General features: G+C 49.4%; 1 protein-coding gene across 4 annotated transcripts; it reads right to left on the bottom strand.

Annotated features, from left to right (window-relative positions):
* Positions 1-4,486: 4,486 nt before the first annotated feature.
* On the bottom strand, positions 4,487-26,583 carry PPP1R10 (protein phosphatase 1 regulatory subunit 10). Of its 4 annotated transcripts, none has more exons than XM_075583552.1 (19): positions 25,661-26,583; positions 18,467-18,585; positions 18,134-18,220; positions 17,840-17,975; positions 17,084-17,135; positions 16,835-16,912; positions 16,505-16,675; positions 16,306-16,411; positions 15,855-15,964; positions 15,642-15,742; positions 15,121-15,268; positions 14,869-15,024; positions 14,038-14,284; positions 9,672-9,747; positions 9,267-9,458; positions 7,867-7,981; positions 7,617-7,763; positions 6,649-7,212; positions 4,487-5,816 (listed from the first exon to the last, which is right to left on the bottom strand). In XM_075583552.1, exons 2-19 carry the CDS (start codon positions 18,571-18,573, stop codon positions 5,707-5,709), a joined length of 2,703 nt encoding a protein of 900 aa, XP_075439667.1. In that variant the 5' UTR covers positions 18,574-18,585; positions 25,661-26,583; the 3' UTR covers positions 4,487-5,706. The 4 variants fall into 4 exon arrangements, with proteins under 4 accessions (XP_075439667.1, XP_075439668.1, XP_075439666.1 ...); XM_075583553.1 differs by having other exon boundaries at positions 7,867-7,972; positions 16,505-16,678; XM_075583551.1 differs by having other exon boundaries at positions 16,505-16,678.
* Between the last annotated feature and the right edge of the window lie 540 nt (positions 26,584-27,123).

Here is a 27,123-nt window from a genome sequence, read left to right on the forward strand (position 1 = left end):
ACATTTTTATCTACACTGTTTCCACCTATACTACCCTTCTTTTTCTCTCCAGGTTAACGGCCCCAGGGGGCCCGGCCACTCGCCCTGCCTCCTTCAGAGTCCATTCTTCTCTGACCCGCTACCTCTCCTACCTGCCGTAACAGCTGGCCCTCCCGGGTGAGGGGGGGGGGGGTGTCACGGGAGACCAGTACTTTTAAACCGAAACCACCAGGATCACCAGCACCAGACAGGACAAAGTTGTTGAATAAAATGGGGTTTATTGTGGCACGCCAGCAGACAAAACAAAGATGCACAAAACAAGATACAATACCGACTGGGGGCCTGGGGAGTAGACTCTGGCCTCGCAAGGTGCAGGGGCCTGCTTCAAGAAGGCTTGCCCTGTTCGCTTCTCGGCCAGTATATCAGAGGGCTGATCACACAGCAGCCACTCACATGGATCTCCAGCTGGTCACTGTAAAGATCCAAACTCCTTTACAGAATGACTCAGTCTCTGTCTCTCAGATAGTCCTCTGAGGGAATCTCCACACTCCTTCCAGGAGTGTCTCTCAGTCTCTGTTAGCCTCTCTTGCTCTCAGATGCTTTCTGAAGGTAGATCTGATTCTCTGATCACCAGCACCCCTTATATAGCCATCTGTGGCTATCCATTGCATGGGAGGGGGCTGCTGGACAATCAGAGCATGGATTAGGTTGGTGCCACAACAGCCAGAGGGCGTGCTAAGAACCCATCCCTGATTGTTCACTCTCTCTCACTCACTAAATGTCTAACACCTCCACGCTCCCAACCATTGTCTCAATACACATTTATCTGCAGGAACCTCAGCTGATTAAATTAGAGTCCCCTCCATACAAATGTACACATAATCCAATTAACACTTTACAGGGCTGACTCCCAAATCACATCACAGTGCTTACACACACTAACACTTTACCTTATATTGCTTGCTCAACTAGACTTGGGGATCACATTTGGAATACATTCTCACATACATAGTGCAATATACATTACTGGTTCTCCCCCAGATATTAAATACATTTGGTTGAAATAAGCCTTACATTAGGTGGCCAAATTACATGGATTATGGGGAACCCCATCTGGTGGCTCCACAAGTCTGGAAGTCCTTGAGGTGCGTTGGTCGCTGGGTATGTCCAGCAAGGAGAGACCATCTGCGTTGCCGTTCCCGCTACCGTTAGCGAAGTCCAAGTCCTGAAGGGCACGGCTCCAGGTTAACCAGGTCTGTCTCCCGGGGCATCCTCCGCAACCAATTTAGGGGGTCGTGCTCCACAAGCCCCGCATAGGGCTTCCCACATACATAGGGCTGCCAACGCTCCTGAGCCTAAGCAGTGGCCAGGCACACTGGCAGAGCCTGTAACACTGCCCCGCACTCGGGGGACTAGGCTGCCAGCACCTCGAGCCGCCTCTTGGTCACCTCAGTCAGGAGACTGTCTGGGACGCTACCCTTGCTCTCCCCTCTCCTACGGTAGCCCTGCGTCTCCTCTATCACCTTCCCCATGTTCAGTCTGTGATCCCCGGTGTTGACCGGGCGATCAGGTGGATGGGTCCTGCCCAGCTTATCCAGAGCCAGGACCCGGTCTATCTCTCCTACCTCTCGCGTCTGCTCCTGCTGGGGAGCCGTGGGCTGAGGGCAGGTCCGCCCCCTGGTCCACTGAGCCTCCCTGCCTCTCCTAGAACATTGGGGAGAGCCTGGCTCTCCCAGTTTCCCAGCTGTGAGCTGCATACAGCTAACACTGCTGACCCACTCACAGCCTTATGCTGTAAGGGCTTAAATACCCCTGGTGACAGTCTCCAGGGAGCCCTCGCACTGTCCCCCAGGATGCCTACTTGCTGGCAGACATCCCAGGTGCGGCCGAATGCCGATACCTCCTGGGATGCCTCCAGCCCACAGACTGTTTGCACTAGCCGGGCTCTGGTGCGAGCGACCCCTTGATGCCGTCAGCAGGATCTCCTTAGTTCCCTGCAAGCTCTGTTCCCCATCCACCCAGGGGCTCACTAACTGGCCCCTCTCTGTCCCGTCTGACCGGAGCAACCAGGGCTGGTTCCCAGTATATAAGCACACAGGGTCCGGGGAACCGATCGGGCATGATCTTGGAGGCAGACTCGGCCACCCGAGGTCTCATGCCCTCCAGATCAGTGTATGCCTGCACCCTCTCCCGGGACCGCTCACTGAGCTCTGGCTGTTCGACCTCAGTCAGTTTGTCAGCGGAATGGTCAGCAGGGATGTCAGGACGGCAGGTAGGCTGGGTCTGGCTTACCGGCCTGGTCTCCATGACCCTAGAACATGATGGCTCCAAATGTTGCTGCTGGAGAGACCGCTGGCACAGCTGCTGTCTCGTAGGCTGTCAGCCCCACAGCTGGGGAACGTTACCCCGGATTGGGGTTACTCGAGCAGGATACTTTGGATTACTACCACCACAGGACAAAGTTGTTGAATAAAATGGGGTTTATTGTGGCATGACAGCAGACACAACAAGATTCAATACCAACTGGGGGCCTGGGGAGTAGACTCTGGCCTCGCTAGGTGCAGGGGCCTGCTTCAAGGCTTGCCCTGTCCGCTTCTCGTCCAGGATATCAGAGGGCTGATCACACAGCAGCCACTCACATGGATCTCCAGCTGGTCACTGTAAAGATCCAAACTCCTTTACAGAATGTCTCTCAGATGGTCCTCTGAGGGAATCTCCACACTCCTCACAGTGTCTATCTCCCTCTGTTAGCCTCTCTGAGGGAATCTCCACACTCCTTCCTGGAGTGTCTCTCAGTCTATGTTAACCTCTCTTGCTCTCAGAAGGTAGATCTGATTCTCTGATCAGCAGCACCCCTTATATAGCCCTCTGTGGCTATCTGTTGCATGGGAGGGGGCTGCTGGACAATCAGAGCAAGGATAAAGCTGCGCTTATAGTGCCGCCGACTGCGAGGCAAAACAAATGCATTGCCGCCGTCGCGTGCGCTTATAGTAAGTGCGACACAACAGATTGGTCGCGATCGCTGGAAGTCATCTCTATTTGATTTTCCAGCGACCGTCGCGTCACCAGCACTATAAGCGTAGCCTTAGGTTGGTGCCACAACAGCCAGAGGGCGTGCTAAGAACACATCCCGATTGTTCACTCTCTCACTCACCAAATGTCTAACACCTCCACGCTCCCAACCATTGTCTCAATACACATTTATCTGCAGGAACCTCAGCTGATTAAACCCCCCCCTCCATACAAATGTACACATAATCCAATTAACACTTTACAGGGCTGTCTCCCAAATCACATCACAGTGCTTACACATAGATCACAAAACACTTTACCTCATATTGCTTACTCAACTAGACTTGGGGATTGCATTTGGAATACATTCTCACATACATAGTGCAATATACATTACTTGTTCTCCCCCACATATTAAATACATTTGGTTGAAATAAGCCTTACATTAGGTGGCCAAGTTACATGTATTTAGGGGTAGCTAGCTGGGCTTAATTTCAGTTTTGTGATGCCAGCAATCCCTACTGTCACAGGGGGCATTCTACTTCTTGGGTCTGCTACGCCAGGGGTGCTCAACTCCAGCCCCCCCCCCCCCACCTGGTCAATTTGTCAGGATATACCTGCTTCAGCAGAGGTGGTTCAGAGTCAGTCTTTGACTGACCCTGATTGATCACTTTGACCACTGACCCCTGAGGGGGTTTTGAGCCCCCTGTTCTACTCCATTCCATGGATTCCAGGCTCTATCTTTTGATTCTACGGCTCCCCCGCCACCACCGAGAGACTGATCGGTATATAGGAGACCAGATTCTTCCATGGCGAATACAGAAGTTGGCCACAAAATCATGACTTCTCAGCCACGAACTACTGTAGTCTCCACAGAAGAGCTTGGTCTCCTACGTACTGATTCTTTCCTCAGGTGGTGGAAGAGAAGCCGCGATGGAATCACCGAGGAGTTAAAAATCAGTAGATAGGAATCCAGGTTCTTCCATCAAGACTACGGAAGATTGTGATTCCCTCGCTGCTTCTCTTTCACCACCGAGGAACATATCACATTGGAGACCGAGTTCTTCTATGGAGACTGCAGTAGTTCGTGGCAGAGAAGCAGCGATGGAATCACCAACTTCTGTAGTCTCCATGGAAGAACCTGGTTTCCGACCTACTGATCAACCCCCTTCAATTATTCCATCGCTGCTTCTCTTCCACCACTGAGGAACGAATCAGTAAGTAGGAGACCAAGTTTTCTGTGGGGACTACACTAGCTAGGGATGAAGCAGCAATGAAAATCACCGACTTCTGCAGTCTCCATGGAAGAACCTGCTCTATCAACCGACCAGTCCCTCAGTGGTGGAGGAGAAGCCGAGATTCCTGTGTCCCATTAGCCAATAGTTACCACATAGACCTCAATAGATCACCCTCATACACACATCACATGATTGAAAAGCCATTTTAAGTGATCCAAAAACACATTTTAATACAAAAATACAATACATGCCATCACACCTTTTCACCGGGTTTATTACCAATTTACAAAGTATACAAAAATCAAGTAAGAAGTGATCCAGAAAAACAAAATAAGTCCCTCGGGGGACCCTTAAAAAAATAAAGGATGACGACAAATAATAATAAAAAAAAATTATATATATATATATATATATATAATTTTTTTTTTGTGGCGAGTTTTCACAGAAAACACTTTGACGGGAGGGGAACCGGAGCACCCCTGTAATGTAGGGGGTCCACGTTTCCCCTATAAATACTGTATGGAAAGTCATTTGGGGCAGGAGCGACCACCGGGGGCAGTGGGGTCATCAGAGCAGCAAAATTATTCTAATATCCCCTTTAAACAAAGACCCCCGATTGAAGTCAAGGATGTGCCAGTGGTGGGTTTGGGAGTGCATAGAGATACTCGGCATCGTTATGTAGCACGGCGTGTTCATTGTCCGTTTAAATACTCTGCATCATTACACAGCGCAGCAGGTCCGTTATCAGCGTACAGAGACACTCGGCATCAAACAGAGCAGCATGTTCATTCAAGGGGTTGGCGGGAGCAGAGGAGGATTCTGGGATATACAGTGGAGGTGTAGTGTATACAGAAAAGCAGCATAAAAGGGGGGTGGGGGGGAGAGAAGAGGATTATGAGAGCAAGAAGAATGGATAGGAGAGAGAGCGATGGAAAGAGGGGTAAGATCGAGCAAGAGTTTCTTCAAGAAAGGAAGGAAGATTACCAAAAAAAGTGGGAGGGGTAAAGGTCAAGAGTCAGATGTCCAATGACATGTCCCTCAACTCACTCCAACCCCCACCCCCTCATTCCCCAAACAGGAACCCAATATTAACCAAATGTTTCCGTCTCCCACTGCCCCCCCCTCCACCCACCCCCAAAAGGATAAAAAAAACAAAAAAGACCCGCCCAATATCCCACTCCGCACCCCGAACGGAAAAAGGAGGGGTTCCCGGCGGCCGCACCCTATAACCGAGTGTGGAGGGAGCTTTCATTGTTCTGTCGGGGGACTTGCCCATGGTGAAAGGAAGCAGATTCAGAGATCAAGGGAGGGGGCGCAAAAAAAAAAAAATGTTTGTGGGGTACCTCTCCCCCCCCCCTCCTCCTCCATGATTGGGCCTCACAGAAGCCATACAAATAAATAAAGAGCATCTCGTCTCTCCGCTTGCCCCTGGGAAAAGGGGAGGCGGGGGGCGGTTACGATGGCGCTCGCCGGGAGGTTAGAGCAGGTGGGGCCCGTTGATGCCCGGGTGGTAGAAGGCACAGTTGTTTTCGTAACGGCAGTTCCCCTTCATTATAAAATGTCGGCAGACGGGACGGTCGGACCGGTCTGTGGGGGAGAGAGAGGAGAGGTGGTCAGTGGTAGGAGGGCGACACGGACGGAAGGGAGATAGAAAGCCGACAATGACAACAGTAGAAAACAAAAAGGAGAGATAAGACCGCTCATCCCATATATATAATACAGTCAGCATGAAGCCGGTGCTCAGAGGGGATAATGTAACCACTGTAAGAGCTGATCCCAAGAGGACCAGGAAGAATTCCCTCTATATTGAGCACTCAATGTTGGAATACAAACAGCGGTCTAACAGGTAAGTACTGCGGATAGGTCAAAATTCGGCCTATCAAGACCAAAAAAAAAGTAAAATAAAAAAGTTTTATTCAAATAATTTGGTTAAAAACACACACATCACATTCAAACATTAAAATAACCCCATAATGAAGTGGCTAGACAAGCAATTTATCAAGGTAAGTATCCTTGTACAGTATCCACCAGTAGGCTTGTGACTTGGAGTAAAACCGCATTTCCACATTGGTGGAAATAGTTCTATTATTACTGTCTCATAAATAGAGACGGCTCCGCTATATGTGAACAGATGTAATGTAATCTAGTCTCCTTACAGATCATAATCATAGTAACATGCAATAGGCAAAGAATGACCAAAAACAGCAGCGCAGGGAACCGCGGCTGGTAAGGGGCGAACACACAATGCTCCGGCGCTAATACGAGCCTGACTGAAAGGTGCCTCTCTGCTGTCTCTGTAGAAAGACGCTGCCACTTCTGATGACGTCACGAGTGACGTCACAAATCCCGACGATCGTTTCGCATGGGCTACACGCTTCTTCAAGGGGAGGAGTGTAGTAATGACAACAGTAGCACATACCTGATCTATGTCCGTGTCCCCTGTACTCGCCGCCGTGTCCCCTGTACTCGCCGCCGTGTCCCCGGTGATCGCCGCCGCGACCCCTGTGCTCGCCGCCGCGACCCCTGTGCTCGCCGCCACGACCCCTGTGCTCGCCGCCATGGTCCCTGTGCTCGCCGCCATGGTCCCTGTGCTCGCCGCCGTGTTCTCTGTGCTCGCCGCCGTGACCCCGGTGCTCGCCGCCGTGACCCCGGTGCTCGCCGCCGTGACCCCGGTGGTGCTCGCCGCCGTGACCCCTGTGCTCGCCATCGTGTTCCATGCCGTGAGGTCCGTTCCTCCCCCCTCCGGGGGGTCCTCGGTCTCCTCTCCCCCTGTAGCCCGGCTCTCGCCCGCCTCTGCTCCTGTGGAAGGGAGGAGGTGGGGGTCCTCTCTCCCCCCCACCTCTCATCCCGCCTCGATCGCCGTGGTGTCCCCCTCTCATGTTCTCGCTAGGAGGGGGCTCCCAGTAGCCGTCACGCTGCGGGGGAGGCGGTCCCATCATGCGTGGGCCGCCAGGGGGGGCGCCGGGGGGTGGGCCGTGGGGACCTGCGAGACCAGAGGAAAAAGAGTTAGTCTCCATCACCGCTTTCCTCTCATCCCACTCGCTTCCCTCCCCCCTCTTCCCCATGTTTGCCTCTCCCTCCCCACCCCCGGCTTTCTCTCTCCTTGCTCCCCCACTCACTTTCAGCCTTTCCCACTACATCGAACCCCCCCCCCCCCCCCACCTTTCCCTCTCTTCCCACCCTCTTTCCTATTGGTTCTCCTCTAACCCCCCCTTCCCCCTCCCCCACCCCTTGCTCTCCAGCCCTCTCTCCCCTCTCCTATTTACTCCATATAGATTCTATCCCCCTCCCCATACTAAACAATCTCTCCCGGTCCTGTGTGGACGCTTGTTTCTCTTTCTGCAATCGTTTACAGGCGGGCGGGCGGGTGGGGGGATGTGTGGGTACCTGGGAAGGGTCCAGGCGGTCCCGGCGGGGGATAATGAGGGGGTGGCTGCATTGGCGGAGGCTGCTGCAGCGGTGGTGGGTTCGTCGGGTCCGGAGGGGGGTACCCATTACCAAGTGGTGGCGGCCCCAGCAATCCCGGTGGTACAACTGAGAAAGAGAGAGAGAGGAGGCATGTTTAAAGGTGACACAGACAGAAGGGAGCTATGAGTCTGTCCCTCCTCCCCCCGCAGGGTGACAGACAGTGACATACCTGGCAGCGGTGGCCCCTGGCTCTGACTCTGTAATGTTCCCAGAAGCTGTTTGATCTTATCAGAGAAGTCCGGTTGCTTCATCAGGTCTTCAGTTTTTGCGTTACCCTGAGACCCCTGCGGGAGAGGAGCGTTAATACCCAGCGAAGACAGACACACACACTACCACCATGACATGTATACACAGCGCAGTGGCAGAGACACACACACACCCCTACACAATGACATGTATACACAGCGCAGTGGCAGTGTCAGAGACACACACCACTACACAATGACATGTATACACAGCGCAGTGGCAGTGTCAGAGACACACACCCCTACACAATGACATGTATACACAGCGCAGTGGCAGTGTCAGAGACACACACACCCCTACACAATGACATGTATACACAGCGCAGTGGCAGTGTCAGAGACACACACACCCCTACACAATGACATGTATACACAGCGCAGTGGCAGTGGCAGAGACACACACACACCCCTACACAATGACATGTATACACAGCGCAGTGGCAGTGGCAGAGACACACACCCCTACACAATGACATGTGTGCGACAGTAGGGGGTAACCAGCCTTCATAATAAAGGTGAAGCCCGTCTGGCTGCCCCTAAAAACCATCTGTCAAGAGCAGAGTGTCAGCTCTTGGGTCTAATATTGTACATGACTGTGTTGCCCTGTAATTCTGTGCCCATTACACTGTCCCCTGCAGGGTTATAAGCGAGGGATGCAGTGTGTGGTTAGGGTCCCTCTTAGGAAATGGCTGGAGGACCGGGACTTTGGGAGCCGGAGGTTAAAGGTGGGTGGTGAGGGGCAAATAGGGTTAAAATTCGGTGCAAAGTGTTTCTGTTTTGAAAGTTGCTCCGTTGAGAATATTCTCCCTGAAGAGAGGACAAGGAAGCCGGGGAGTATTTCCCTGTCAGGGTAAGCTTTCCGAAGCACAGGTACAGCGCGGGCAGCGGCAGTGCCAGCCTCCCTCTCACACACACTACTACACCATGTATACACAGCACAGGTACAGCGCGGGCAGTGCCAGCCTCCCCCTCACACACTACTACACCATGTATACACAGCACAGGTACAGCGCGGGCAGCGGCAGTGCCAGCCTCCCCCTCACACACACTACTACACCATGTATACACAGCACAGGTACAGCGCGGGCAGCGGCAGTGCCAGCCTCCCCCTCACACACACTACTACACCATGTATACACAGCACAGGTACAGCGCGGGCAGTGCCAGCCTCCCCCTCACACACTACTACACCATGTATACACAGCACAGGTACAGCGCGGGCAGCGGCAGTGCCAGCCTCCCCCTCACACACATACAGCGCGGGCAGCGGCAGTGCCAGCCTCCCCTTCTCTCACACACACGCACACGCGCCTCCCCCTCTCACCATGATGGACGTGAGGATCTCCTGCATGGTGCCAGGCAAGGCGCTGGGCTGCGTCTTTGTATTTCCCATACTCCCCATGAGGTTGGCGAGGACGGGGGGCAGTTTGGCTGCTCCTAATAATAGGTCCGGGGACAGAGACACGGCTCCCTGGTCCATGGGCTCGGGGAACCCCACCTCATCCATACCGGAATCCTACAAAAACAGATGGAAAACGTGTGAGACGCCCCCGCTTATCCCAAAACAGGAAGGCACCGCTGACCCTATTAACTTATAGGAACCCAGTGAGAAATGCTCTGAGCAAAAAGGGTTTCCTAATGGGAGCATAAAAGGGAAATGTATCGATGGTGCCATTGGTTATATATATATATATATAGAACCCCCCCCCCCCCCCCTTGTACAACGTACCTCGTCCAGTGGGATGAGCTTGGGTGGCGATGGCTCATACGGTTCGGGATCGGGCTCGTGGGGGGTGTCGGGAACGCTGCAGGGGGGGATACAAGAATTAGTTGTGCAATGTTCATATAGCAAACCAGGACAGGGGGGAGGCTCTATCCTACACAGCGCCGCTGAATACGGGCACGCGGGGTGGAGGCGCAAATTTACACCGTATATAGGATGGAGGAGTCGCTGTATATTGTATATAGGGTGGAGGCGTCGCTGTATGATATATAGGGTGGAGACTCCTCTGCATATTGTATAAAGGGTGAAGGCGTCGCTGTATATTGTATGTAGGGAGGAGGCGTCGCTGTATATTGTATGTAGGGTGGAGGCGTTGCTGTATATTGTATGTAGGGTGGAGGCGTTGCTGTATATTGTATATAGGGTAAAGGCGTCGCTGTATATTGTATGTCGGGTGAAGGCGTCGCTGTATATTGTATGTCTGGTGGAGGCGTCGCTGTATATTGTATGTCTGGTGGAGGTGTCGCTGTATATTGTATGTAGGGTGAAGGCGTCGCTGTATATTGTATGTCGGGTGAAGGCGTCGCTGTATATTGTATGTCTGGTGGAGGCGTCGCTGTATATTGTATGTCTGGTGGAGGTGTCGCTGTATATTGTATGTAGGGTGAAGGCGTCGTTGTATATTGTATGTAGGGTAAAGACATCTCTGTATATTGTATAAAGGGTGGAGGCGTCGCTGTATATTGTATGTAGGGTGAAGGCGTCGCTGTATATTGTATGTAGGGAGGAGGCGTCGCTGTATATTGTATGTAGGGTGGAGGCGTCGCTGTATATTGTATGTAGGGTGGAGACTCCTCTGCATATTGTATAAAGGGTGAAGGCGTCGCTGTATATTGTATGTAGGGAGGAGGCGTCGCTGTATATTGTATGTAGGGTGGAGGCGTTGCTGTATATTGTATGTAGGGTGGAGGCGTTGCTGTATATTGTATATAGGGTAAAGGCATCGCTGAATATTGTATGTCGGGTGAAGGCGTCGCTGTATATTGTATGTCTGGTGGAGGCGTCGCTGTATATTGTATGTCTGGTGGAGGTGTCGCTGTATATTGTATGTAGGGTGAAGGCGTCGTTGTATATTGTATGTAGGGTAAAGACATCTCTGTATATTGTATAAAGGGTGGAGGCGTCGCTGTATATTGTATGTAGGGTGGAGGCGTCGCTGTATATTGTATGTAGGGTGAAGGCGTCGCTGTATATTGTATGTAGGGTGAAGGCGTCGCTGCATATTGTATGTAGGGTGAAGGCGTTGCTGTATATTGTATGTAGGGTGGAGGCGTCGTTGTATATTGTATAAAGGGTGGAGGCGTCGCTGTATATTGTATATAGGGTGAAGGCGTTGCTGTATATTGTATGCAGGGTGGAGGCATCGCTGTATATTGTATGTAGGGTGGAGACGTCGCTGTATATTGTATGTAGGGTGAAGGCGTTGCTGTATATTGTATGTAGGGTGGAGGCGTCGCTGTATATTGTATTTAGGGTGAAGGCGTCGCTGTATATTGTATATAGGGTGAAGGCGTTGCTGTATATTGTATGCAGGGTGGAGGCATCGCTGTATATTGTATGTAGGGTGGAGACGTCGCTGTATGTAGGGTGGAGGCGTCGCTGTATATTGTATTTAGGGTGAAGGCGTCGCTGTATATTGTATATAGGGTGAAGGCGTTGCTGTATATTGTATGCAGGGTGGAGGCATCGCTGTATATTGTATGTAGGGTGGAGACGTCGCTGTATATTGTATGTAGGGTGAAGGCGTTGCTGTATATTGTATGTAGGGTGGAGGCGTCGCTGTATATTGTATTTAGGGTGAAGGCATCGCTGCATATTGTATGTAGGGTGAAGGCGTCGCTGCATATTGTATGTAGGGTGAAGGAGTCGCTGTATAGTGTATGTCGGGTGGAGGCGTCGCTGCATATTGTGTGTAGGGTGAAGGAGTCGCTGTATATTGTATGTCGGGTGGAGGCGTCGCTGCATATTGTGTGTAGGGTGAAGGCGTCGCTGTATATTGTATGTCGGGTGGAGGCGTCGCTGTATATTGTATGTCGGGTGGAGGCGTCGCTGCATATTGTATGTAGGGTGAAGGCGTCGCTGTATATTGTATGTAGGGTGGAGGAGTCACTGTATATGGTATGTAGGGTGAAGGCATCGCTGTATAGTGTATGTAGGGTGGAGGCGTCGCTGTATATGGTATGTAGGGAGGAGGCGTCGCTGTATATTGTTTGTAGGGTGAAGGCGTCGCTGTATATTGTATGTCTGGTGGAGGCGTCGCTGTATATTGTATGTCTGGTGGAGGTGTCGCTGTATATTGTATGTAGGGTGAAGGCGTCGCTGTATATTGTATGTAGGGAGGAGGCGTCGCTGTATATTGTATGTAGGGTGGAGGCGTCGCTGTATATTGTATGTAGGGTGGAGACTCCTCTGCATATTGTATAAAGGGTGAAGGCGTCGCTGTATATTGTATGTAGGGAGGAGGCGTCGCTGTATATTGTATGTAGGGTGGAGGCGTTGCTGTATATTGTATGTAGGGTGGAGGCGTTGCTGTATATTGTATATAGGGTAAAGGCATCGCTGAATATTGTATGTCGGGTGAAGGCGTCGCTGTATATTGTATGTCTGGTGGAGGCGTCGCTGTATATTGTATGTCTGGTGGAGGTGTCGCTGTATATTGTATGTAGGGTGAAGGCGTCGTTGTATATTGTATGTAGGGTAAAGACATCTCTGTATATTGTATAAAGGGTGGAGGCGTCGCTGTATATTGTATGTAGGGTGGAGGCGTCGCTGTATATTGTATGTAGGGTGAAGGCGTCGCTGTATATTGTATGTAGGGTGAAGGCGTCGCTGCATATTGTATGTAGGGTGAAGGCGTTGCTGTATATTGTATGTAGGGTGGAGGCGTCGTTGTATATTGTATAAAGGGTGGAGGCGTCGCTGTATATTGTATATAGGGTGAAGGCGTTGCTGTATATTGTATGCAGGGTGGAGGCATCGCTGTATATTGTATGTAGGGTGGAGACGTCGCTGTATATTGTATGTAGGGTGAAGGCGTTGCTGTATATTGTATGTAGGGTGGAGGCGTCGCTGTATATTGTATTTAGGGTGAAGGCGTCGCTGTATATTGTATATAGGGTGAAGGCGTTGCTGTATATTGTATGCAGGGTGGAGGCATCGCTGTATATTGTATGTAGGGTGGAGACGTCGCTGTATGTAGGGTGGAGGCGTCGCTGTATATTGTATTTAGGGTGAAGGCGTCGCTGTATATTGTATATAGGGTGAAGGCGTTGCTGTATATTGTATGCAGGGTGGAGGCATCGCTGTATATTGTATGTAGGGTGGAGACGTCGCTGTATATTGTATGTAGGGTGAAGGCGTTGCTGTATATTGTATGTAGGGTGGAGGCGTCGCTGTATATTGTATTTAGGGTGAAGGCATCGCTGCATATTGTATGTAGGGTGAAGGCGTCGCTGCATATTGTATGTAGGGTGAAGGAGTCGCTGTATAGTGTATGTCGGGTGGAGGCGTCGCTGCATATTGTGTGTAGGGTGAAGGAGTCGCTGTATATTGTATGTCGGGTGGAGGCGTCGCTGCATATTGTGTGTAGGGTGAAGGCGTCGCTGTATATTGTATGTCGGGTGGAGGTGTCGCTGTATATTGTATGTCGGGTGGAGGCGTCGCTGCATATTGTATGTAGGGTGAAGGCGTCGCTGTATATTGTATGTAGGGTGGAGGAGTCACTGTATATGGTATGTAGGGTGAAGGCGTCGCTGTATAGTGTATGTAGGGTGGAGGCGTCGCTGTATATGGTATGTAGGGAGGAGGCGTCGCTGTATATTGTTTGTAGGGTGAAGGCGTCGCTGCATATTGTATGTAGGGTGAAGGAGTCGCTGTAGATTGTATGTCGGGTGGAGGCGTCGCTGTATATTGTATGTCGGGTGGAGGCATCGCTGCATATTGTATGTAGGGTGAAGGCGTCGCTGTATATTGTATGTAGGGTGAAGGCGTCGCTGTATATTGTATGTCGGGTGGAGGCGTCGCTGTATATTGTATGTCGGGTGAAGGCGTCGCTGCATATTGTATGTAGGGTGGAGGCGTCGCTGTATATGGTATGTAGGGTGGAGGCGTCGCTGTAGTGTATGTCGGGTGGAGGAGTCACTGTATATGGTATGTAGGGTGAAGGCGTCGCGGTAGTGTATGTCGGGTGGAGGAGTCACTGTATATGGTATGTAGGGTGAAGGCGTCGCGGTAGTGTATGTCGGGTGGAGGAGTCACTGTATATGGTATGTAGGGAGGAGGCTCCTCTGTATACAGTATATAGGTTCCACACCTCTCCTTGGACAGGAAGATCTCCTGAAGGATGCCCATCTCACGGTCGGCCTGGGTGCGTCTCTCGGTGCTGTTGCTGCCGATGTGAATGAGGAGGCCGGTGAGGGTGATCGGCCGCGGGGGGCCCCAGGGCACGCTCTCCTCCATGGTGTCATGGCTTATTCGGCGGGCGTTCTGGAAGGCCTGCCGGTCCATCTGCATCTCCCTCTTGGCTGCTTCACCGAAGTCTTTTACCTTGTTCACGTTGACTGGAGAGAGAGATGGGGGGGGGGGGGGGAGGGAGGGGAGAGAAGAGGCGAGAGAGAAGAGAGAAACAGACAGGAGATAAGAACATTACTTTTGTGATGAGGTGGAGTATTAGCAGCAAAGGATTGTGGGTATAGCAAGGCCATGCTGTTATTGACATTGAGGCTATAGATATCCTTTGCCATAAGCAGCTAGGGTTTGTGAGGACAGTACTGGTGTAAAATATGACGGTTGACGTGACCCAGAAAGCAAAGGATTCTGGGTACCTCAAGGCCATATAAAAAGATGGACATGAGCTGTATAGCAATCAGATACTGTATCTGCTACAGGTTGGCATGACCCAGGAAGCAAAGGATTCTGGGTAGAGTCATACAAAGGATGACGTGAGCAGCAAAGGATTCTGGGTACAGCACAGATATATTATTATACACAGAATGTGAGTGAAGGATTGTGGGTACAGCGGGGCCATGCAATTACATATGAAGGTTGACGCGAGTCAAGAAAAAAAGGATTCTGGGTATAAAAAGGGCAATGGTGCTGTAGACGAAGGTTGATGTGAAAAGCAGAGGATTGTGGGAGCTTTTACCTCGCTCAGTCTCGTCCAGCTCAAAGTAGAAGTATTCTCGCAGGTGGCTCTCGTCCGGCCAGCTGACCGTCTTCTTCTTCTTTCCCTTCTTGGTAAGCTGAGGGGCGTCGGCATCGATAGGTTTGGGGTCGGATGGGTCGGAGAGAGGGGCAGAGGCTGCCAGGGGAAGAGATGAGAGGTTTAATAAGAGGGGGAGAAAGACCGGAAGGAAGGGGCAGGAGGGCAGGAGGCGGGCGAGAGGCAGGCACTCACTTTCCATGGGCTCTGGAATTTCCACGGCGGGAACTGGAGTCCCCGGCCGCTCTATGTCCATACCGTCTACTGAGGACTCTGGCTCCGGGGACGATGGCTTGGTGAGACTGCCAGGTTCACCCGGGGACTTGCTGTCGAACGGACTGGACTGGAGGGACAGAGAAATTACACCTTAGGGTCACTGTGTGTATTACAGGAGGTATATCCCTGTGGGTACGGCACGGTGACACCCTGCGGTCACTGTATTACAGGAAAAAGCGGCTCAGTGAGTAAAGACACTGACTGACACTGAGTTTGAAGCGGGGGAACCTGGTTCAAGTCCCGGTGTCGGCTCCTTGTGACCTTGGGCAAATCACTTTATCTCCCTGTGCCTCAGGCACCAAAAACATAGATTGTAAGCTCCACGGGGCAGGGACCTGTGCCTGCAAAATGTCTCTGTAACGCGCTGCGTAAAACTAGCAGCGCTATACAAGAACAAGCTGTTATTTGATTGCGAGTACGGCACAGTGACTGACACTTACCTTATTATTGGTGGGAGAAACGGCTTTCTTTTTCTTTTTAATCTTGATCCCAGTAATGGGGGCAGAGTTAAGTGCGTCTAAAAATCCTAAACTCTCCATCGCTGCAGAGAAAGATAGAATACATCACTCAGGATCGCACCCCAGAGGTGGCGGCACGATATAACGGTCACAGGGAGGCGCTGTGGGGAGAGCGGGTGGGAGGGAGATACGTACGCTGTGGGGGAATGATCTTGACTTTGATCTCCTTGGTGGTATTCGGAGTGGTGTTGAGCGGTTTGTATTTCTTCTCGGCTGGAGGAGCATCGCCGGGACCTGGGATAGAGCTGAGACACAGCGAGAGAGGCCATTACTTTTCTAGATAATGCAACGCAGACGCCAGCACTGTTTCCGATTACGTCTCGCTTGATATTAAATGCTGCATTTGAAACAGTTGCTGTTCTAGACTCTGCATCCAAGGCTACGAGTCATGTTCCAGCCAAAGTACCATGTGCACCCGCTGCTCTAAATAAGGTAACAGACACGGTCATGTTCTAGATCAGACATACGCATGTGTGGCTATGACTGTTCTAGCTCATGTACCAAGCGCGCGGTTTGGTCTAGATGGTGCATTCTGGATCCTGGGCACGGTGTGCTACTAACGGTTCTGGCGTTTAAGTCCGTGTACCTCTGCCTCTTCACGGGGATGGGTTTCAGGTTGTACTTGTCGGATATGACCGGTATGGTGGGACTCTTCTTGATGGGCGCGATAGACGGGGCTTCCACCTCGAGACCTGGGAGACAGGAAGACATAGGGAGAGCGTGTAAGGGAAAGAGATGGCCCAATCAGAAGGTCCGATGAAGACGGTGCGGTGTGGCTCGCTCACCGGTGGATCTGAACTTGGCGTGGCTGGGGGCTGTAGTGCGCTGTATCTTGGGCTTCTCTTTCTTTCGGTCTGCCAGCTCCTCCACTCGGGATTCGGCTTTGACCTCGGGGGCCTTATCGGGGACAGGGGAACGGCTCTTGGGGTCCTCCTTCTTTTTCTTCTTGTCTTTGTCTGCTTGATGGGAATAAATGTCAATTCAAAACTTGTGTCAACCTGAGGAGGAGGGGGAAAGGGGGAGGAGGAGGGGGAAGGGGGGGGAGGAGAGAGGGAGAGAGAGAGTCTCATAGTTCACCCTTGCCACCTTGCAGGGTGGAGGGTCAGATGTCTCACCTGCAGGCTGTATGTTGCTCTGGGACCGGATAACAGCCATCCAGTCACCGACCAAAACGCAAGCCAACTTCCGAACCTCTGGGGGAGCGACGTAAGGGGAAAGAAGGTGGAGTGAGAGGGACTGATTAATTCCAACATCAATATAGAGTAACGAGGAGATTATTTAGGGTTGCGATCCTGCCTCCCCCCCCCCTCCCCTTTGGCTCGCTTTTATCCCTGAAGAGCTCCACGTCAGTCTCTCTCTCTTACCTGCGTCATCACTGCCCTTGCTCAGTTGCTTCACCAGTTTGGCCGTGTTATTCTGAAAAGAAATATGAGATACATTTGTATACATCCAGTGTAAATATATGACAACATAGGTATATTTTTATATTACAAAAGTTAAGCAGAAGTAAGATGGGAGGACGAGAGGAAGGAATAGGTTGGAGCGACGTGGAGAAGAGAGGCTGTAACCGCAGTACCTGGGAGATCATTGGGGAGGCCTCGTCCAGCAGTGGGGAGACACGGGTTGAAGGTGGGATATATATTTATATGTACGTGGAGAAGAGAGGCTGTAACCGCAGCACCTGGGGGATCATTGGGGAGGCTTCATACAGCAGTGGGGAGACACGGGCTGAAGGTGGGGATATATATTTATATGTACGTGGAGAAGAGAGGCTGTAACCGCAGTACCTGGGAGATCATTGGGGAGGCCTCGTCCAGCAGTGGGGAGACACGGGCTGAAGGTGGTGATATATATTTATATGTACGTGCAGTAGAGAGGCTGTAACCGCAGTACCTGGGAGATCATTGGGGAGGCCTCATCCAGCAGTGGGGAGACACGGGCTGAAGGTGGTGATATATATTTATATGTACGTGGAGAAGAGAGGCTGTAACCGCAGTACCTGGGAGATCATTGGGGAGGCCTCATCCAGCAGTGGGGAGACACGGGCTGAAGGTGGTGATATATATTTATATGTACGTGGAGAAGAGAGGCTGTAACCGCAGTACCTGGGAGACTCTTACCTGCTTGAGATGGTTCACCGTGAGTGGCAGGTGCTGGAGGGTGAGCAGGATCTGGTGCAGGAGTGGGGAGTTGTTACTGGTCCGGGCATACGTCAACCAATTATTGAGCAGCTTGTAGCCCCCAACTCGGATGAACCTGCGCAGGGTTGGAGGGGGCGGACATGTTATTAACACCCTAATATTAGAACTCAGCCATGCCCACCCGAAAATATTTGCCCAAAACAAACATTTTGAACCTGCTCTCCCAGAAACGTTAAACCTTATTCTATAAAACTACGAATGGTGAAGGCTCACTTGGACAGGGTGTCGGGGGAGTGCGTCTGCAGGACAATGTTCAGGTAGATGCAGCGGCTAACCAGCTTTCGAGATTCCTTCATCAGGCTGAGGGGGGGAGGGAGGGAAGAGAGGGAGAGGGGGGGGGGGAAGAAAAGGCAGTGACAAAGGTAGAATGAAATGGAAAATAAAGCAATAAACCGGAAGAGGGAAGAGAAAGGAGGAGAGAGATAAGTTGTTTTACTTGGACAGCAAAGTATAAATAAAACCACACACGCATATATATTTAAATCAGACACAAACACACGTGCGATACATATACTGTACACACACACACACACGTTAGGCACCTACTTAAATATCTTGGCCATTCCCTCCATAGCCTTCACTTCTCCATCTCTCCCCAGAAAGCAGTCCAAGCCCTTCAGGAGCTCATGTGGGTCTATGGGTTGAGACCCCATTATTATAGTGTCCTGAGATGCAGAGAGGTAGGGAGAGGCGCACAGAGAGATAAGGAAGAGAAAGAAAGATGGGGGGGTAGAAAGGCAGAGGTGGGGAATGATAGGAAGAGAAAGGGGGGGGGAGAGGCAGAGTGGTGGGTGAAAGGGTAGAAATGAGGTAAGACGAAAAATACAAGAAATTATGAAAGAAAGTAAAGAAAAAGCAAAAGAAATAAGACAAAGAGGAGAGAGGAAAGGAGATAGAGGGGGGGGGAAAAGAGAGAGGGATCGAGAAGTTAATAAAGTTTGCACACGCAAACAGACCACACAGGACATCTGCACCGTGTGTGCAATATATACATTATGGGGCCACAAAGGGCCTGGCAGCACTTTCTCTAACACCCCTGTAGCAGCGTTTCAAAGCATCTTGTCGCCCAGAGCCCAGTTACAGAACTGCAGCTACACAATGCATGAGGGCCCCAGGTACCCACAGTCCAAGGGTGGCCATTTTTAATTAACCCCACAACATTTGATTTGAATCTCTTGCCGAAATATGGGATATCGCAAACAGACACCAAAAAAAAAAAACTGCACATGGGGTCAGTAGAAAATATTGTATTAATAAAACACCCAATAGCTAGTCACACTCACAGCAGCGGCGCCAGGTGCACCATTGGTCTTCACATGTCCAAAGAACGAGGGTAACTAGCTCAGGGGCTACACGTGTATCAGTTCCTGGCGCTGCACCATGCAGTGATGTAGCTGTGCGAGATGCCTCAGTGCGACCCCACGGTGTCTGGCATTGGAAGATTTCTGGCAATCAAAGCGCCCAACACAAAATGCTGAGGTCACACCGAGGCACAAACACGGCCGGATACACGGTATGTGCGTAGCGGCCCACCCTCCCGTTCGGGACACGCCAGGGCCGAGTGTGCAACTCTCTGCAACATACCTTGCTGTAACTGCGATTAGCTATTGTGTGTTCTTCATACAACGTTGTCTAGTCCCCCCTAGCTCGCCTTCTTGTTTTCCTCCTGTATCTTTCAGCTCAAGTCTCTGGAGGATACCATGTGGGAGGTGTGCATCTCCCACCTGATGATGTGCAACAAAGGGCATAGCTATATCAGTACGCTGAACCACTGTTTGATTGCCCGTATAGCGTCGGTGATGGGAGATGACATAAACGGTCACTTATACTCTGTTTTGAATCCAATTATTCAGAGCGTGCCGACTGAACTGGTTACTCTGGTCGCTATACAGCTGTGGCTTCCCTCAGAGTCCCTAAAGTCACTTGCGCAACTTAAGTGAACTGTTTTAAAGATGGCTGGCACCTCTATGAGGCTCGGGTAGAAGTTGATAAAGCCGTAGAGAAGCGCCCGATGATGGCTGGAGGTTGAGGCTTAGCAAAATGGAGGAGAGGTTGTGTAACGCAGGAGGTTCCCAACTCCATTCCTCAGGGACCCCAAACAGTCCAGGTTTTACTGCTTCAGCACAGGTGGTTCGGTCAAAAGGATTGTGCCACCTGTGCCAATGTGAGGATATCCTTAAAACCTGGACTGTTAAGTGGTCCTTAAGGACTGGAGTTGGGAAACACTGGTATATTTGTAAAAATGACGGACAGAAGAGAGCTACAAGTCTGCTGCTGCTGCTGCCTCCTCCCCAAGGTGAGAAAACCTATAATCTGTATATACAAAACACAAGCATTGTGCGTGATATAGATATAGGTATACACACACAAACTATACAGGTGTGTTTATGTAATGTGTAAGCATTTCTGCATACAGATTTATAGTATATTAAGCTATATTATGTATGCACTGCTCTACAAAAACTCGTGCAGAAGATGTTCACGCATACCAAGTACATACATATTACTATATATCAAAGCATTTAAAATAAAAACATTTTAACAGACAAAAACATGCATGTGTTGCAATACACACAGACCCACACGCACATTCACCAACATATATGTGGCTGTGGGTGTGTACATAGAAAAAATATACACACGCCTCTAGATTAGATTATTGACGTCTGAATAAACACAGTAGGAGTGTTGCATAGATATATAATTGTGTACGCATATGCATTGTGCCATTAACCACATGCACTTGTTAGGTTACAACATACTGTAATTGTGTATGATAGACGACTGATAAAGGTTTTTATATATATATATATATATATATATATATATATAGTCACACTCATACCGGAAGAGTTTGCTTACCAGGGTACGTGTGAGTCGGACCGGAGTCAGCCTCGGGACTAGCCCTCTATCCCCCTCTTTGCACTCAACATTCGTGCACTTCGTTACCAAGCGAGCAACACTCATTCCCACCAACCTGTCACACCAAGACGGGCGCCGGAGGCTAGCAAATGGCTCCAGGATGCCGGGCGCCGTTATGCCAGTTGCCCGTGTCATTAAACTGAAAGCACTCGGTAACGTAGCGCATTTCCACTGCGGGTATCATAATTCAAACCCCTTTCCTAGTCTAGGCCCAGAAGCCTGACTCCGCAACAGCACCACAGTTAATATCATGGGATGCAGTTATAATAAGGGGGTTGAATTGACGATGGTAGCCATATGTTAAGATCCCAATATATATATTTTTTTTTAAGTTGGACATTATTTACAATTCACAAGTCAAAAAACATGTAGAGTACAGTAAAAGAAATTATCTATTGAGGCGTCCACGTGTCTCGCTCAAGCAGATTAGTCAGGTAAGCACTGTACGGATTACAGGTAGGTAAGCACTGTACGGATTACAGTCAGGTAAGCACTGTACGGATTACAGGTAGGTAAGCACTGTACGGATTACAGTCAGGTAAGCACTGTACGGATTCCAAGTAGGTAAGCACTGTACGGATTACAGTCAGGTAAGCACTGTACGGATTCCAAGTAGGTAAGCACTGTACGGATTACAGTCAGGTAAGCACTGTACGGATTAGTCAGGTAAGCACTGTACGGATTACAGTCAGGTAAGCACTGTACGGATTACAGTCAGGTAAGCACTGTACGGATTACAGTCAGGTAAGCACTGTACGGATTAGTCAGGTAAGCACTGTACGGATTAGTCAGGTAAGCACTGTACGGATTACAGTCAGGTAAGCACTGTACGGATTACAGTCAGGTAAGCACTGTACGGATTACAGTCAGGTAAGCACTGTACGGATTAGTCAGGTAAGCACTGTACGGATTACAGTCAGGTAAGCACTGTACGGATTACAGTCAGATAAGCACTGTACGGATTAGTCAGGTAAGCACTGTACGGATTACAGTCAGGTAAGCACTGTACGGATTACAGTCAGGTAAGCACTGTACGGATTACAGTCAGGTAAACACTGTACGGATTACAGTCAGGTAAGCACTGTACGGATTACAGTCAGGTAAGCACTGTACGGATTACAGTCAGGTAAGCACTGTACGGATTACAGTCAGGTAAGCACTGTACGGATTACAGTCAGGTAAGCACTGTACGGATTACAGTCAGGTAAGCACTGTACGGATTACAGTCAGGTAAGCACTGTACGGATTACAGTCAGGTAAGCACTGTACGGATTACAGTCAGGTAAGCACTGTACGGATTACAGTCAGGTAAGCACTGTACGGATTACAGTCAGGTAAGCACTGTACGGATTACAGTCAGGTAAGCACTGTACGGATTACAGTCAGGTAAGCACTGTACGGATTACAGTCAGGTAGGTAAGCACTGTACGGATTACAGTCAGGTAGGTAAGCACTGTACGGATTACAGTCAGGTAGGTAAGCACTGTACGGATTAGTCAGGTAAGCACTGTACGGATTACAGTCAGGTAAGCACTGTACAGATTAGTCAGGTAAGCACTGTACCGATTACAGTCAGGTAGGTAAGCACTGTACGGATTACAGTCAGGTAGGTAAGCACTGTACGGATTACAGTCAGGTAAGCACTGTACGGATTAGTCAGGTAGGTAAGCACTGTACGGATTAGTCAGGTAAGCACTGTACGATGTTACAAATGGCAGATATTAAGAATTTAGACACAAAAATTGCATCAGCTGCATCACTTTCTAGTATCTAAACTTAATCCTTATTATTATTATTAAAGCACAGTTGGTAAAAAAAAATAACAGATAATACAATAAATCAGAATGTCATCTGAATCTCGAGCCAATATTATATAAAAAGGTGTTCAAATACAGGGCTGGCATGTTCTGGAGCCGAGACGGTAGCCTCTGCGTACACACCGACAGAAATCCAGTGTCACAAATTCACGTTACAGAAGCGACATGCGATGACGGCTACGCTGGCGTTCACCATTCAGCTAAACTCACGCCTGTAATATTTTCCCCTTGTTGGCTGCCAAAAGTAGGAGGGTGAAAACGAACCAAAAAAAATAAATTAAAATCGAAAGGTACGGGGAGGCCTGAAAAAGTTCAGAAGGCCCGAGAGCGGTACGGTGAATAAATCTGACACTATTGCTAAGTAGAGGGTGAAAACCATCGACATTTTTAAAGGGCACAGGGCCTAAAAATCAGTAATTGAACAAACTACTGTTCAACTACAATGTAAACCTATAAAGAATTATGTATATTAAAAGTATAGGGTCAAAATGTGAAAAAAAAAAAAAAAAAAGTTGAAAAACCAATGTAAACCTCTGTAATAAATATGATAAATGGCATTTAAAATAAAGTTGGCAGGAATTAATAATAAAAAAAAAAAATCTGAAAATATCTGTCTCCTATTTGGCAATGTCCTTGGGGTAAACCAAAAAAAAAAAAAGTTAAAAAAAAAAAAATCTAAATAAGAAATGTGAAAGTAAATAAATGAATAAAATGCCGGTGGGAATTCAGCATCGAGTCCGGGGACGTGAAAGTCACTAGTAATGTTGGAGTAAGAAGATGGGCGGTAATCTTTACGCACCTACAGGTTCACCAATGGAAGTAAATGTGTTTATATTACAGAAATACAAGACAGATCGAATATGATTCATTTGATATATCCCATGAATGCGCTCCTCGGTATGTGTACGTGTATCTCCCTAGTCCACAATCTGATATTATTATATTGGTATATATTGTGCAGCGCGCATGGTATCTGAGGGAGGTGGAAAGAGATTATATTTATAATAATATCTGGTGACCACCGTTGGCCTCCTGTTAGGTAGGGCAGGACTGTATCATTAGCTGGCTGCTGCTGGTGCTGCTGCTGTGTGGCCTCTCCCCCCCTCCTCGCTCTCACACACACACATCGCCGAGTCTGGCTGAGCGGGGAGGAGTGCTGTGGTCGGGAGGCGGGCGTTAGCATGGATAGTATCAGCCTCTGAACAAAATGGCTGACACACTGCAGAGTCGCTCGTGTGGCTGAGCTGAAAACAAAGGAGGGGAGGCCATTTTGGAGCTGCAATGTGCAGAGGGAAAAAGACAAGCAAGGTGGCCATTTTGGAAAGGAAAAAATATATTATATATTAGTTCTGAACAAACAAACTCCTGTGCTGGTTAGAGAAAAAAAAAAAAATAAGGATATAACACAGATCCTGTGTCTCCAATCTTAGAAAATATATATATTTTTTTTTAATAGTGCCTGATATTGTACAAATATGTATATATATTATATATATTCATTTGAACTCATTTATTCTGCACTATCGCAACTGGACTAACACAGCTATTTTCATTATATATAGATGAAGGTGTGTGTGTATGTATATATATATATATATATATATATAAAAAGGGTGTGTATACATATATATATACACACATACAGGGATAATGGAAATTTATGGATAGGATGGAAATATGCTATGGTAATATTGACGAAATTAGAATTATGAAATGGCAAGCACGGATTAAAATAAAAAAAAGTGATCCTTTCCATTTAGAAAAATATATGTATAATAAATATAAAGATATCAGTTTATACAATATTAAAAAATTACACGTAGAGAACGAATGCTACACAAATGGTTCTGCGCCCCCCCCAGCCTGCAGTATCAGCCCCACACACAGATGCCAAGCTGCTATTGCTGGAGAGAGCGGCGGTGCGGAGGAGAAAGGGGACAATCTTTATAGACAGATTGCATGCAATCCTCCCAGGTATCCCCGTTCTCACGCCTGCCAGCGGTGGGGAACATTATCATGTAACCCCACTGCCATGCGGGAACATCTCTCTCTCTCTCTCTCTCTATATAATCCTCGGCTGGCTGGAAGCTGCACGGGCTATGTATGAGAATAAGCAGGTTGTGGGGACTGAGATATAACAAGTCCACGCTGATTGAATTCCTCGCCACTAACACTTCTTCCTACGCCCCGGTGTGCTCTCCTTCCTGGCACGCGAGACGCGTCTCTTCCCCTCGCTGCTGCTGCTCTCTGCACCTCTCGCTGCGGCTGCTCCTGTGCTGCTGCTGCTCTCCCTGCAACCTTTATGTACAGATTGCTCATGGTTCTCCTCTACGCTCATCCTCCTGCTGCGCAGAGACCGGGGAACCGCTCCCACCGGCGCCGCCCTCCTCCACGGCGCTCATATCCCCCGGCCTGGTCTCCCACACAGAGATGAAGCAGTTTTTATGGCTTTACCCACAAAAGCCCTTCAAACGCCATCTTTGGTGGGAGCTCATTATCCAAAAACAAAAAGGGTTTGCAGGCTACGGCCGATAAAATCTCCTCCTCTCTCTCCCTCTGGCATCTACGTGTCGGTAACGCTCTGAAACACTCGGGATCTGGAGGCAGACCCCGGCTCAGCCGTCTGCGGTCACTACAAAGGCGGAGGCGCAGGCAGGCGCAGCGAGACGCAGCTTATATACACAGTGGGGGGAGGAAGGTGGGGAGATGGGGGGGATAAAGGTCGTCCTCGGCCGCACTTCCGTCTCCCTCCTCCGTGGGACTTTTGAGAGTCAGACCGTGACATTGAAAATTACAAATATACCATTTTTTTTTTTACGCCTCTAGAGTCCAAGAAGAGGAGTCTTCGCTGGGACGTCGGTAACATTTAAAGATTAACCCCTGGCGGAGGGGTTTTGTGAGATCACGAAAATAAATTCTCTTTTATGTATATTTAAAAAAAATTCAAAATAAAAAAAAAAAAAAAAAATTTCACCAAGGTTGGTTCAAAGGCAACACTTACTATCCAAAATTCTCCTTCCGCGCAGCGTACGTAGGAAAGGGCTAGAAATAAAAGGGGTGGGGGGAGGGTAAAATAAAATGGGGAGGGGTGGGGGGTAAAAATACGGGGGCGGGGTGAGAAATATATATATATATATCCCCTTTTACAAGTGGGTAATTGGCTCGGCCACCATGTTACACACAAAAAGGGGGCAGCGGGGACACGTATGTTGATCCCAAATAACAAGAAAGCGCCCCAATCTTTTATTTTAATGGCGTCGCCTTCTGGAGTTGAGCAAAATGGAGGCCAGATGACATCAAATCTACAAGGATATATACCTATAAATCAATTATATATATATATATTGTATATTATATCCTACCCAGGATTTGGGGGATCAAGGGGAGGATAGAGGTAAAAATAATATTCTTGAGGCTATATATTGGCAAGGGACAAAAAAAAGGGGGGGTATGGGGTGGGGGGGGGGGTATGGAGAGGGGGTTGTATAGGAAGGTGTGTGAAGAGGCTTCCTTATGTGTGATTGATCTTCATAGTCTCCGCCAAAATGTTGAAGCTCCCGGGATGGTATTGGTTTTGTTTTTTTCCTTTGGTGATTGTTAGAACTGTTTGTCCCTCGAGATTGTGTTTTGATTTAAGTTTTTGGGGTTTTTTTTTCCCCGACGCTGTCCAAGCCCCGAGGCGGCGGGAAGAGGCAGCAAAAAAAACCTGAGGAGGAAGAAAAAGAGACAAGAATACACAATGTAGCGAGGCGGTAATGGGTAAAGAGGGGAAGGGGGGTAATGGCGGCCGGGAGAGGACAAAAGGACACAAAATGGCGGTGAGGGAGACTCCTGTAAAGGGACATGGGGGGAAGGGAAGAGGCAGCCACAAAATGGCGGCGGCGGCTGCTGGACACAAGACCACCACGACAAACATACCTGATGACGAGCCCCGGAATGGCGCCGGAGAATGCGGCTGCAGTTTATATATGGGCGGTGACGTCACGGAAGAGGGCGGGAGGGGAAAGGCAGGGACGCGCGATCAGGGATTGGTCGACAGGGGAAACGAGGCGGAACACCGCGTGAAGCAGCAACTGGAGGGGGGGCGTGTTGACGCTGACGCCGCCCCACGTGACCGAAGGGCCCAGGCAATGACGGCGGAGGAGGAGGAGGAAGTAGAAACAGCCACGCCCACCGGAGCGCGCGCGCACGCGCGGCCCCTGGCATGGTTTCTTTTGAGGAGAAAAAAAAAAAAGTGCCGTGACGCAGATCTTATTCACTTCAATAACAAAATGGCCGCGCGCGATGACGTCACTAACGGCGATTTCCTCCGTACCGTATTGAAAGTTGCTTTGTTTTGTCAAAGCCATTCATGTCATGAACGTTAATAATAAAGATATCTGGTCTTTATTTTTTCCTCCTTTGAATAAACTTGATACAAAGCTGAATTAAATAAACCTAACTAATTGTACTGTATTGTATGTC

This window comes from Ascaphus truei, unplaced genomic scaffold, assembly GCF_040206685.1.
Source record: "Ascaphus truei isolate aAscTru1 unplaced genomic scaffold, aAscTru1.hap1 HAP1_SCAFFOLD_335, whole genome shotgun sequence".
Lineage (NCBI taxonomy): Eukaryota > Metazoa > Chordata > Amphibia > Anura > Ascaphidae > Ascaphus > Ascaphus truei.